Source organism: Rhinopithecus roxellana, chromosome 2 (assembly GCF_007565055.1).
Source record: "Rhinopithecus roxellana isolate Shanxi Qingling chromosome 2, ASM756505v1, whole genome shotgun sequence".
Lineage (NCBI taxonomy): Eukaryota > Metazoa > Chordata > Mammalia > Primates > Cercopithecidae > Rhinopithecus > Rhinopithecus roxellana.
In genome coordinates, this window is record NC_044550.1 from 6,172,575 (window position 1) to 6,186,487 (window position 13,913).

At 33.6% G+C, this 13,913-nt stretch overlaps 1 protein-coding gene across 3 annotated transcripts in view; it reads left to right on the plus strand.

Annotated features, from left to right (window-relative positions):
* The window catches only part of SMARCAD1 (SWI/SNF-related, matrix-associated actin-dependent regulator of chromatin, subfamily a, containing DEAD/H box 1), an 85,218-nt gene that overhangs the window by 42,515 nt on the left and 28,790 nt on the right, over positions 1–13,913 (plus strand). For all 3 annotated transcript variants that reach the window (XM_010385598.2, XM_030918922.1, XM_030918924.1), the window contains 3 exons: positions 1,992–2,093; positions 3,080–3,161; positions 4,941–5,332. In XM_010385598.2, the coding sequence (XP_010383900.1) occupies positions 1,992–2,093; positions 3,080–3,161; positions 4,941–5,332 (576 nt within the window). The remainder of the gene's footprint in view (positions 1–1,991; positions 2,094–3,079; positions 3,162–4,940; positions 5,333–13,913) is intronic.

The window sequence follows — 13,913 nt, forward strand, 5'->3', positions numbered from 1 at the left end:
ATCATTCCTGTCTAGTTCCAAATGCTGTCATCACCTCATAATAGTATGCTATACCCATTAAGCAGTTTCTCCCCATTCCCTCCTCCCCCTAACCCCTGGCAATCACCAATCTGTCTTTAGTCTCTGGATTTACCTATTCAGAACATCTCACATAGGTGGAATTATATAATATGTAACCTTTTATGTCTAGCCTCTTATTTTTTAATTTCAGAAGAATGTGTTTTGTTTTTATGTTTTATGTTTTCATACTTTTATGTATGAAATTGGGGTATATATGCAAGTTTGTTACAGAGGTATATTGTGTGATGCTGAAGTTTGAAGTGTGAATGAATCTGTCACCCAGATAGTAAGCATAGTACTCAGTAGGTAGTTTTCCTTAACCCTTCCCCCCACATCCTCCCTCCGCGTTCTTGTGTTCCCCAGTGTCTGTTTTTCTCATTTTTATGAACATGTGTGCCCAATGTTTAGCTACCATTTATAAGTGAGAAATGTGGTAATTGGTTTTCTGATCTCACATTAGCTGGCTTAGGATAATGGTTTCCAGCTATATCCATGTTGCTGTGAAGGACATGATTTTGTTCTTTTTTTATTAGCCTCTTACATAGCATAATGCTTTCAAATATACTACAATGTTCATTCATGTTGTAATATGTATCAGTACTTCATTCTTTTTTTATGACTGAGTAATATTCCATTTTATGTGTTTACCACGATTTATTTGATTCCTAAACTGAAGTTTACAAAACACTTACGTAGTGAAAAAGCAGTGGTCTAGAGTTAGATACTTGCATCTGTTCACTCCTCAGCTGATTGTTGTCCATCTGTGAGCTTTAAAATACTGTTCTTGGAATTTCAGTGTGCCTGGGCTGTAAAGGTGGCAGTATGAATTTCTGAGGATTTTGAAATGTTTTCTCCAGATGTGTTTCACCAATATGTCTTATTCCTCTGCTCAAAATCCTGTTGCTTCTGAAGAAAAGACTAACCTTAGGCTTTATTCCGTGTTAGCTCTGGTTTAACTCTTCATCCTTGTAACCTATCTACATTCTCTGCACTGGAGCCCAAGTGGACTACTTAACTATTATGAAACACATGCAGTTTTCTTTAGTGCAAATATCCATAGCATTTTACTGGTCTCTGTTTTATGAAATTTTATTTTACTCCATTGTGCAGAGGAGGTATCAGAATTTAGTTATTTCTATCTAAGGTATTGAAAGAGAAAAAAGCAATTCAGTTGTTGGATAATAAAGGAGGTTGAAGAAGACTGTATTTTTCTCCATCTTGTGTGTATTGCATGTGGTACAGTTCTAAGCAAAGTAGATAAATGCTTTTTGATTGACTAGAATTTTTCCTACGCGTGAACACAAGGAGTCTTTTCTTTTTGCTTAAATGTGGACTTTAACCTTTTTCTTCAAGCGAAGTTAAGTGACAGAGAAGAAGGAAAAGTGAGACTATAGCCACAATTCTCATACTAATCTGTTTGGTTTATACATTATTTAGTTCCACTTAAATTCCTTTTATCGTTGTTTCAGTTTTATATTTAAGCCATTCTGTGAATCTAGAGTGAACTAAAAGTAAACTTCTCAGAATTTGAAATTTTTAGGTGGGTATATAGTAGTGAACATAGATGAGATACTTTTGTATCCTTTTAAAATTTACCATTGTCTTGGAGAAGATATCAGTATACTTGAATTATATTGAGTTAATTTGAGGATCATTCTAGCTTTTAGCAGATTTATCTCATTTTAAGCACTGAGAATAAAGTTTGAGTTACTGGATATGCAGTCAGAGTCTTTCAGTGATCTTAAGTTAGCAGTATTTTTTATCCTTAAAGACATACATTTGTTAATGTTCACAGAAACAAAAAGAAACATTTTGGATTCTTCTGATTGATTGTGATAATTTTCAGATCAAGTCAAAATACAATTATAATCGCCTTAAGAACATTGTTATTGATTTCTCTTAAATTTTTTTCTTTTTTTTCTCCCCATTAGGGAGAGGAATCAAATGAGTCTGCAGAATCTAGCAGTAATTGGGAAAAGCAGGAAAGTATTGTATTGAAATTGCAAAAGGAATTTCCCAATTTTGATAAACAGGTGAGTAGTCGTGTATGAAAATTTAATCAGTGTGTACTAAGTGTTTTTATTATAAAATAGTGTTAGAGTTCAACCACATAAAAGCTTAGGGTGAGTTTTGCATTCTTCTAATTAAATGTTCTCCTTTTATCAATGTTATAAAGTATTTTCATGCTGTTTATTTATGTTGTTTACCTTGTTTACTATATTATCTATACTGTATCCCTAAGTCATTAAAAAATAACCGTAATAAAAATTGTGAACTCATTTATAACATGTAAGTCATCTAGAAAATCATCTGTAACCCTGCTCCATCAAGTAACTGCCTGGTTTTTTTCATGTTCTCATTCTTGAAATGTCTTATAAGAATTTAAAAAGTATTCCATTTCAGTGTCTTAATATTTCATAAGCTTTCTTCTACTTCCCAGATAGTAAGAATATTTTCAGAGTCATTAAAGACTCATGCCACACATGGTGTTGCTAAAAGGCCCTCTGTTTAATCCCATGATCATATATAGAAGCACATATTTGTTTAGCATTTAGAGTACATTTACACTTGCATTGATTTATTTGAGTATATATGCTCAGATAGTACATCTACTAAATTCTGATGAGCTGAATGCAAAATCTTGTTGCCATATTGGTTTGTTACCTATGTTGAAACTACATGTTTTGAAGTTGGCAGTTTGTAAAAGCCTAGCTGCATATTGAAATTTCATTTTAATTGAGCAAACACTTCTTGATCCTCTAGTGTTCACAGTACTTCATAGTGAGAGTTAGAAATGCAATAAAAATGACAAGTTTTCTTTCCTTTGAAGACTATTGTGTATTTGTGGAGGTGAGATTACACAGAAAGCATTTGTAAAGGAGCGTAAAAACAAGTGCAAAATAATCAGATATGAATTCTCTGTTTTCAGGTGATTAACTTATTTTTAAAAGAGCATAGACATTTTCTTCAAGTTGCTAATTTGAGATTTTTAACAAAAAGATAAATGACTTATTTCTAGGAACTAAGAGAAGTACTCAAGGAACATGAATGGATGTACACAGAAGCTTTAGAATCTCTAAAAGTGTTTGCAGAAGACCAAGGTAATTATTCTGTGTCATAGAAAATACATACTTCTCATTATAGTCTATATTTTGGTGTATAAGAAAATGGTATATAAGAAAACCTATTAGCTGTTAATCAGAGGGTGGGATTGCAAAAGATGTTGAAAGTAATGATATATAAACATTCTTTAACAACCAGTTTTTAAATGTTTTGACCTACCTGCCTGTTCTTTATCGTAGTGTAAAACAAAACAATAAATATCTTTCTATTTGTTCAGTCTTTCTTGATAGTTAAGACTACTTTTAAACTGCCATGTTTTATTTAGTGTAAAAGAAACTTTTTAAGAACTGTCAGGATGGATCTTGTGATTGTTGGTATCATGTCATTACTGTAATATAGATGTCTTAGACTATACTTGCACAGATATTAAAAGCACTAGCATCAAAAACTTAAGGATATCATAGGCATGAACGCATTTTGGAACACTCTTAATTCTAGGAACCAAATGATAGAGGAGAGGTGGTAAGGAAGAGTTGAGTCATACATGTTTAGTAACATACCTAAGGAAGAATCAAATAGACTAGCTCTTCATAATTGCAAAGCCAGTTTTAAAAGCCCAGCATGGTAGCTTTAGGTGTTTTGGATTTTTTTTTTTTTTTTTTAATAAATTGTTTCAAAAGAAAGGCTATACCACCAATGCTCTTGATGGCACAGAAAATGATTTTCTGTGGCAAAAGAAAGCCACCAAATCTAAGTTTGAAAAATGAGTCAAAAGAGCCATGTTATGAATGTGAAAAGATTTGAGGAATACTTTAGCCAACTTATTTTGCTTATTTTTTTATAAATGCACAAAAATAAAGGTATGATAATCTGTGTAAGTCTAATAGCTTTCTGAGTAAGTAAAAATTTCTGAATAAAGTATTGTATTATAGATTGGTACATGTTTTCTCACTGGTACATAAAATAATGGTGTACCTTCATTCACAGGCATCTTAGAATTCTGTAAACTGATAGTGATAAAGTAGTGGGGCTTTTTGGTAATACCATATTTGCATAATTTTTTTTTTTTTTTTTTTTTTTGAGACGGAGTCTCGCTCTGTCACCCAGGCTGGAGTGTAATGACACAATCTCGGCTCACTGCAACCTCCACCTCCTGGATGCATGTGATTCTCTGGCCTCAGCCTCCTGAGTAGCTGGGATTACAGGCATGCAACACCATGCCTGGCTAATTTTTATATTTTTAGTAGAGACGGGGTTTCACCTTGTTGGTCAGGCTGGTCTCGAACTCCTGACCTTGTGATCTGACCACCTCAGCCTCCCAAAGTGCTGGGATTACAGGCGTGAGCCACCATGCCCAGACTATTTGAATAATTTTTTAAGTAGCGATGAAACTTAGACTATTGAAGATAGTATTGGAAAATTATGGATAGTTGAAACATACACACTTTTTATTAGTAAGCTTTATAGTCGTGTAAGCATTGTTCTGCTATATTCAGTGTTGGCATAGTTGAGTGGGGCTGCTAGGAATATCTGAGACATGATACAGATATGCAGCTGCCATTTATGTTCTCAGGGCCTTTGTTAGAAAAGAGAAATTTATATTTAATTCATTTAAAAAACAAGTTATCGCCTGCTTTTGAAACTAATTGTTTAACTTCAAATTCTACTTAAGTATTTTTAAAATGTATCCAATTTAACAATAAATTGTGGTTGAATTCTTCTGTATTCAAAAGGAATAGGTAAATGTTTCAAGTTTTTATTTGAAATCTTTCATTATGTATTTCTAATTTAGTTACTGTTTTGTCTTTTATATGCAGATATGCAGTATGCATCACAAAGTGAGGTTCCAAATGGAAAAGAAGTTTCTTCAAGAAGTCAAAATTACCCTAAAAATGCAACTAAAACAAAACTAAAACAGAAATTTTCAATGAAAGCACAAAATGGCTTTAACAAGAAACGTAAAAAAAATGTATTTAATCCAAAGAGAGTTGTTGAAGACTCTGAATATGATTCAGGTTCTGATGTCGGTAGTTCATTAGATGAGGACTATAGTAGTGGTGAAGAAGTGATGGAGGATGGCTATAAAGGTAAAATTCTTCACTTCCTTCAAGATGCTTCAATTGGTGAACTTACTTTGATTCCTCAGTGTTCTCAGAAAAAGGCTCAGAAGATAACAGAGCTCCGGCCCTTTAATAGTTGGGAGACTCTGGTAAGGCTTTATTCTTTTTTTCCCCTGTATGTGTGTGTGTATTTAATTCACAGTACCGGTTATAGTCAAGTTGTCTTCAGCCCAGGGAAGCATAGATGGGTGGCCTTATCCTGTGTAAAGTCAAACATTACTTTCATGGTAAGCCAATAGTATTTCAAATAGTGTCATATGACCTAATTTTGAATGAATTAAGGGGTGATTTTCCTGAAAAAACCCAAGCTGATTGGCTGGGAATACTGTCACTCATTCTTTTGCATAGAAACTTGGTTCATTTCACTGCAGAAGAAGAAATTAGAGCTTACATTTAGGAAGGAGTTGTTTGCTAGCCTGTTCTGATCTGTTACTGCTGAGACACCATGCAGAAAGCAAGAATGTGGCAGAAATTTTACTACAACTACTTGAAGAGCAATAGCAACGGCCAGGGGAGCTCCATGATTCAAAATGCCAGCCTAAGTCTTTTATGCTTCACAAAAGAAGCAATTGTTTATATTCTTTTTTTTGTCTAAAAGTGACAGCTCAATCTCTAACATGTTTTTCTTGGTTAAACAACGCGGCCATTTTATGGAGTGTAGCAGGCTGCAGCGTTTTTAATTGGAAAGATAGAAAAATTTCTGGAAGCCTAGAATTCAAGCGTTAGGTGAAGGGAAGGCATAAGCACTGGTAAGTACAATTTGTATGATCATTTTCTGGAATTTGACTTTCTATAAACAGGTTTTATCCAGAATACCTGCATTTTGAGTTTTAGGAATACCAATAGTCATCAAATCTTATTCATACAGATAAATATAAGAACTCTTAAATTTTGCTTCAACTCTTGTGTGGGCTTTTATGGCAGGAATTATATATAGGCCTGTTGTAAAAGCAATATGGATGATTTTTTACAGCTTTAAAAGATGCAGCAACTCTTGATGCTTTATAAAATTTTTTAGGAAGTTTTATTCCCTAAATTAGGGAGCATAGTTGCTTTTGTGATTAATTTTATACTTGTAACAAATCTAAATGAGCATTAAATCCCTCGATAAGTGTCTCGAAGTGGCAGTAGGGGAGAGTCCCTGAACAATGGTTGTAAATGCATTTTTTTAAATTAAAATATTTGAGAAATACAGAAACAACATGAATAATATTCCGTAGCTTTAAAAAATAATAATAAAACCATTTGTTTTGCCTGAAGCCTTTGCTTTTCCAGAGAACATCTGTCAAAGCAGGCCCTTTCAAAACTTGTTTGACTTTGCCTGAGTGATTTATTTGTTAAAGTATTTGCTGAAGGGCTTTCTTGTTCTTTTCTTCCTTTTCTTCTTTCTTTTAATCTTTAATGGTCTAATATGTTGTTGCAGAATTGGGTTGCTCAGGCTTGTTGGGATTCTAATTTATTTAATAAGATATGCAATTATCTGCACTAGTTTGTTCAGTTGCTGTAACTACTTGCCCGAATATCTTATAGTAAAAGTAAATTATACAATTTTACCAGAGGTATATGTGCCAGATGTTTTTAAAAAATATTCGCAACTTAACATGTAGAAATCTTATTTCCCCTACTAATTAATCAGCAGAGTTTAAATTAGTCTTGACATGAATTTGGAGATTATGCATTACTTGCTTAAACCTCCTAACATCTTGCCCCTTTCTAAAAGTTGAACATAAGCACTATATTGTTTGTTCTAACCATCCATCCAAATGTGAAATATTTTATGTAACAGTCTAAACGTATCTGAAAAGTAAACTTTCTACTTGAATTCAGTGAGTACAGTGCTTTGCCTCCTTAGCAAAGTAGGGGAATGAGCTTTTTCAAATTAATAGTGTAAATTAGCAGGTAAATATGTATATGCTTTAAATTTTAATTTGCTTAGAACTTTGAGCTTCTACTTGAGAAATCTTTAGAATTTTAAATGTGACTTATTTATAGGGTACTTTTTTAGCCCAAACCCTACCGTAGAGCAGATTTAATATCTTAATAAAATTATCAAAACAAAAGTCAATATTATGAATATTTTAGTTAAAAGCTATATAATTTGCTTCTTTCCTGTTGATCAGTGAGGTTTGATAATGTACCTCTAAACAACTTCAAAAGGAAGCAAAAGCCAAAAAAATTGTTTTGTGTTGGTAGCTGCCATATTTAGAAATTTCTTTGAGAATTCGTTGAGGTTTTAATCATATTGCTCAGTCATATTTTAGTGAAAATTACAAGGTATTAAATATATTAAGAACAACCTGCTAACAAGTAGTCTTCTCTTTCTTGAAATCATTGTTTAATCTTATTTAGTCTTAAGAATTGGAGAATTTCTGTTTACAAACTGAAATTCATAAATATTTCATTAAAAAATGCATACTTGAGCCCATGAATAAAGTAACAATAGTAATTTTTGTTAAAAGTGAGGTTTCTTTACCATTGGTGATTGTTAAATGATTAAATGTAATTAGTATTTCATTGTCTTATAAAAGTAATTTGAATGTGAAAATTATGTTAGTTGTGCCTTTTAAAACAACGTTTGAAAAGTTGTAGATCATCAATTTGTTTTCAAGGTAGTAGATATATAAATGCAATATAAGTGTAATAGATATGATATATAAAATGTAAGTATAATATACTTATTAATATCACCTACTTGGTAATCTAATTACAGTAATTTTAAATCTAGAGGTTACTACCTTTCTATACTGTTATGACTTACTTGTCAGATAATTAATGCTTTTTGAAACTAAAACACTCCAGATAATTCTAGTCACCCTCATTTTACATGAGGAAAGTTTGATTTTTTTTCAAATTATATTACCTAAGAGGATATTTATGCTTGTAGCTTTATAATCATTTTTTTCTATGACTCAAAATTTAAATATTGTTTTTAAATTTTTCTTCATAATTTTTTCCATTTTACTTACAATTTTTCTGCATGACAACAGTAATGTAGGTGCCCATTGTGAGAAAACCTCATCATTAAATCAAGTAGGCTTCAGAAATATAGCAAGCCAAAAATTTCATTAGTTTAAAAACTTGTACTCTTATTGTGTTAAAATTGGAATTTTTATTGCCAAATTTCACACAGTTGATGGCATCAGTTCACCATCCACTTACTGGATTTTTGTCTAGCCTTGCACACAGTAGGGTAGGGAATATTATTATGTCTGTGAAAAACCTAACTCTGTTGCATCTTTATATGTTAATCAGATTAGTAACGTTTTTATGCTGACCAATGCAATATGCATCAGTAACTCAACCTGAAAACTTTTATATATGCATCTACTTTGTTAACATTTAGATCAGTGTAGATCCAGTCTTCCTTGGCTAATAACCAAGCAACTCAGGTTTAGTTCATGTCAAACACTATGCTCCTCATTGTGTTACTCTCATCTACTAGACTGCGGATTTTCTTTTTTCGTTTTTGTTTTGTTTTGTTTTGAGACAGAGTTTCGCTCTTGTCACTCAGGCTGGAGTGCAATGGCGTGATCTCAGCTCACTGCAACCTCCACCTCCCAGGTTTAAGCATTTCTGCTGCCTCAGCCTCCCTAGTAGCTGAGATTACAGGTGCCCGCCACCACACCTGGCTGATTTTTGTATTTGTAGTAGAGATGGAGTTTCACCATGTTGGCCGGGCTGGGCTAGAACTGCTGACCTTAGGTGATCCACCTGTTGCGGCCTCTCCAAGTGCTGGGATTACAGGCGTGAGCCACCACACCCAACCCTTTGCTTTGTTTTAACTGGTGATTTCTGTAAAATACTTGGCCTAAATTGGCCACTTAAAGCATGGTAATAGGTATTTCTTCTTTCTGGATAAGGTGGCACCAGTGAATTTATTTGTAAGATTACTATATATTCAGGCTTTGTTTTAATTTGTATAAGTTTGATAATTGTATTAAAACTACAAGTGCATTTTGAGTACTTTGTAGGCTGCTGCCAGGTATTTATAATAATGAATAAGCTTAGGACTCTGTCCTCAGGGCTGTCTTTTGGTAAGTGGGGATTTAATAATTTGAAAATTAAATCTACTTTTAAACAGTTTCCCCCTTCCCATGGAAATTCAAAAATTATCTGTACAGTAAGAGTGACACACTGTGGCAAGAGAGGGATACTTCAGATGCTGACTGTTTTTGAAAGAAAAAAGTCTTTTGAATAGTCACTCGAGTTTTTAAAGAAGAGATCATGATCAGGGCCATATTGATGAGTTTTTTTCATGTAATTATTTAGGAAGTAGCAGTTAGCTTTTTTACTTTCTTCCTTCTGAAAAGAGATTTATCATTTTTTGAAAACGATTTGTTTTACCTAAAATTGAAACAGTATGTGCGGAAATGAAAAAGTAAAGTTTACCCCAAATTCTACCAAAGATACCCACCATTTAAGATGTTTTGAGCATCATCTGTTTATGTATACATTTGTATACTTCATGCCATGTAAGCAGGATCATCTTTTCTGTGCTTTTCAATAACTTCAGATTTACTACTAGATCCCACATTTATAGGGTACTTTGTATTTCTTAAATCTATTTTGGGGGAAAGTTAGGTAACTTACAGGATTAAGTGATTTTTGTGTTTCAAAAACAGTAACATGGTGGCAGCAGTGTTCTTACAAACCCTTCCTTAAGTGAGAGCCCCTCTTTCCCTCTCCCCAAATTAATGAAGATATTAACTATTGGATTTCTTTACTTTCTGTTAATGTTTATACTTTTATTATTTACACATACACTTAGATTAACAAATAATTCTATAGGCTTGTTCTCCCCCCTCAAAAAATCTGTATCCACCCTTTTCCCCAGCCTGTTGCCCGCAGTGCAGATAACTTCTTTCATGACTTTTTGTCTGATTGTTCTGATCACCTCCATATCTTTATGTAATATAATTATAATGTACTTTTTGTCATTTTGTCTAAAATAACTTAACGTTATAGACAATAGGATTTAGCTCTCGCTGTCTACCTCACTTCACATACCCATTTTCTGTTCCCCAGTTCTATTAATATATGTTAACATGGTGATTTTGAAGATCATTTTTAGTGTCTGCATTGTTAAGACTATGCATATTCCTGTCATAGATGAACCATGTAGTAGTATACTACATGTTTTTTTTTTCTCATTTTTTTTCTAATTATTATTTGTCTTGGTTTTTCTGTTTATTTTCTTATGTACTTGTCATTATGTCAACTCTAAAGTCTTTTTCAGTTGCCTAAATTTCCTGTCAGATTTTTTTTTCTTTTTCTTTTTCTTTTTTCTGGCAGTCTCGCTCTGTCACCCAGGCTAGAGTGCAGTGATGAGATCTCAGCTCACTGCAATCTCCGCCTCCCAGGTTCAAGTGATTCTCCTGCCTCACCTTCCTGAGTAGTTGAGATTACAGACGTCTACCACCACGTCCGGCTAATTTTTGTATTTTTAGTAGAGATGGAGTAGTTTCACCATGTTGGCCAGGCTGATCTCGAACTCCTGACCTCAAGTGGTCCACTCACCTCCACTTCCCAGGGTGCTGGGATTACAGGCATGAGCCACTGCACCTGGGCCTGAGATTTTAGACACCTCTGGTAATCTGTCAGTTTCATCTGTTTTAGAAAATCAGGAATTTTATCACCTGCTCCGATTTGGACTAGTTACACTGTAGGCCAGCTTATCAGTTGTGTCCTTAGGATTTCATTTTCCTGACATCCTGGAGAATCCTTTAGTCTCTCTCATTTTGAGTCTCTTGTTTCTGAATTCAGTGCATGCCACTTTTTTTATTCCATTGGTTTTGTAAGTGCATACTAGGTGATAGGTGAATAATATAGTGAAGCTAGATGACCTGATTTTGAATTCATGTCTGCCATTTTCTAACAGCTTACATATCTGTAAGCAAACATCTGTAAGTGGGGTGTAATTATAGTGCCTACCTGTGGGAAAGTCTAAAAATGAAATGCCATCAGTTGCCTGGCTCTTTAAAAACATTAGCGGCAGATATTCACAATAATTTGCACTGCAAATGTTGTATGTGTTATTAATGAAATACTGAGAAACTGTTGTTTTCTGTTTGTCCACTATCTAAGTTCTAGCCGTATTGAATCGAACTTTTTAAAATCAAACCATGCTTCTTTTTTTTTGTTAAATCTCCATGCCCACCCTATAGCTTTTTAAATCAGATTTATGGCCAGGCTAAGTGTTTTAGCCTCCCTTGTGATAGTTTGACAAAGCTTATTCCACTGGGCTATGAGCAGTGGTATGTTACGACTTTTGGAAAGTGTTGTTTCTTCCTGCCAATAGAAGGGTCGGTATGATGGTGGATGTTGAGGTTATTGAAGCAACAGAGTTAAAAGAATCCTTAATTTTGGAACCAACATACCAAATCTGAATCAATTCCTCAGGTCTTTATTTACATGAGAGATTAATAACTTTCTTTTATTTAAACCCCTCATATTTTGGGTTTACTGTCACAACTGAATCAAATCATAGTAAATTCATCATTCAATTAAACTTTTTCCTTTGAAAAACTGTCTACTTCTGTTTTACATTTGTGATTAGTGGGTTGTTATTAGATAGATCTAAATTCTAAATCAGCAACAGTCATTTTGATCATCTCTAAAGTTGGTTTACTTGTGTGGGAGGGAAGAGGTAGGGAGTGTTAGGAAGTCCTAAGGAGTTGTTCTGAAATTTCAACTTCAAAATAGCCAAAAAGTGAAGTTCAGTTAAAAAATCTCATAACCAACCCTTGACTTTTAAAGCATCCTGAAGTAAGAATGACCTTGCACTCCCCTTCATTGCCTCCCCGATTTTGTTTTTACAAGAAATTTAAGCACACAGTGTTATAGTATAATGAACCCCTGTGTGTTTCTTCCATACTCTTGTCCACTTCCTTCCATCATATTATGTTGAAGCACATCTCAGATGTCATTTTATCCTTACAATTTTAAATATGTATCTCCTGAAGAAGCCATAACATTCTCGTATCTAATAAAAATCAATACTTTCTTAATATCAAAATATTCAAAATTCAAATTTCCAGTTGTCTCATAAATGCCATAGTATTGGTTCATTTGTTTTATAGTTTGTTAGTTTGAATTAGGATCCAAGTAAGGTCCACTAACTGAGATTGCTTGATAGGTCTTTTAAGTCTTTTAATCTGTAGGTTCCTCATCCCCCACTCTCTCCCCTTCTCTTTTTCCAGTTTTTGGTAAAGAAATTGGGTCATTTGTTCTATAACTCCCCTGTCTAAACTTTTCTGATTATACCTCCCCAGTATAGTTTAACATGTTCCACTGAACTAGTACTTTCTGTAAAATGATAATTAGAGGGTTAAATGCACCCACCAATATTATTACATAGTTAGTGATGTGTTCTTTCATCAGAAGACAGTAGTATCTGATTGTTACTTTTTGTAACATTACCAGCTGTTGATGCTACTTGTCTGGATCCATAATTCATTAGCCATTGCAAAATTAATACTTTTTATTATTTTTTTATTTTATTTTGAGACAGTCTCTTGCTCCGTCACTCAGGCTGGAGTGCAGTGGCGTGATCTTGGCTCACTGAAACCTCTGCCTCTCGGGTTCAAGAAATTCTTGTGCCTCAGCTTCCCGAATAGGTGGGATTACAGTCGTGCACCACCACACCCACTTAATTTTTGTATTTTAGTAGAGGCAGGGTTTCACTGTGTTGGTGTTGAACTCCTGGAGTCCCAAGTGATCCACCCACCTTGGCCCCCAAAGTGCTGGGATTACAGGTGTGAGGCATCATGCTGGCCTGCAAAAATAATATTTTAATACTGTTATTGCTACTTCTTTAGGAACTATCTATAAAAGAACTTCCTTATATCTACCACTCTAAATGTTGCTGTTCGTATACAGAATTCAGAATAAGTGTTTATTCTTTCCTTTAATTTTCCAGCTCTCAAAATAATGATTGGTCACCCCCACCTTTTAACCCTTTCTTGTGGCTTCCAAATGACCATAATTACTTTATGCCCTTAAAAAATAAGTAAAAGGGAGAAATTTTTTTTAATAAATAAAAAGACATCAAACTTAAATGTGTAAATGGGACCACTTAAGTGAATTTGTGATTTATGTCTGCTGTAATTTTTTTATACTAGGAAGTTTCAGCTATGAAGGAAATTTTATATTTCAGAAAGCTGTTCAATGGCAGAAAATAATATAATGATTATATTATTTTATAATAAAATAATTTTTATATTACAAAAATCATAAGATTAGATCACAATTTACTAATTTTTTTCAGTTACCGCTTGTATAACAAGCTTTTGAAAATATTTGAGGAATAGTAGTATATTCTTTTTTAAGTGAAAAGGAAGTGAAACCTGTAATTGCTTTATAAAGATTCAGTGTGCTTCAGCTTCACTTTGAATATATTCACTTAGTGTAACCTAACATTGGTTTTCGTAAAAATGGTTATGTGACTTACATGTTAGGAATCTTTACATTTTACTTTTTATCTGTTTCTCAGAAAATATTGACTGTTACTTATCACTAAACTCATACTATGCTTAGGCACTAACCTTCAGCAATACAGTAACATCTTTAGATTTCTACTGAATTATGAATATGTAATTAGATGAGTATTTACCTCTCCGTGTACTTCTGGCACATATCTTCAAAGCGTAACTATTGTGAATAAAATTACAC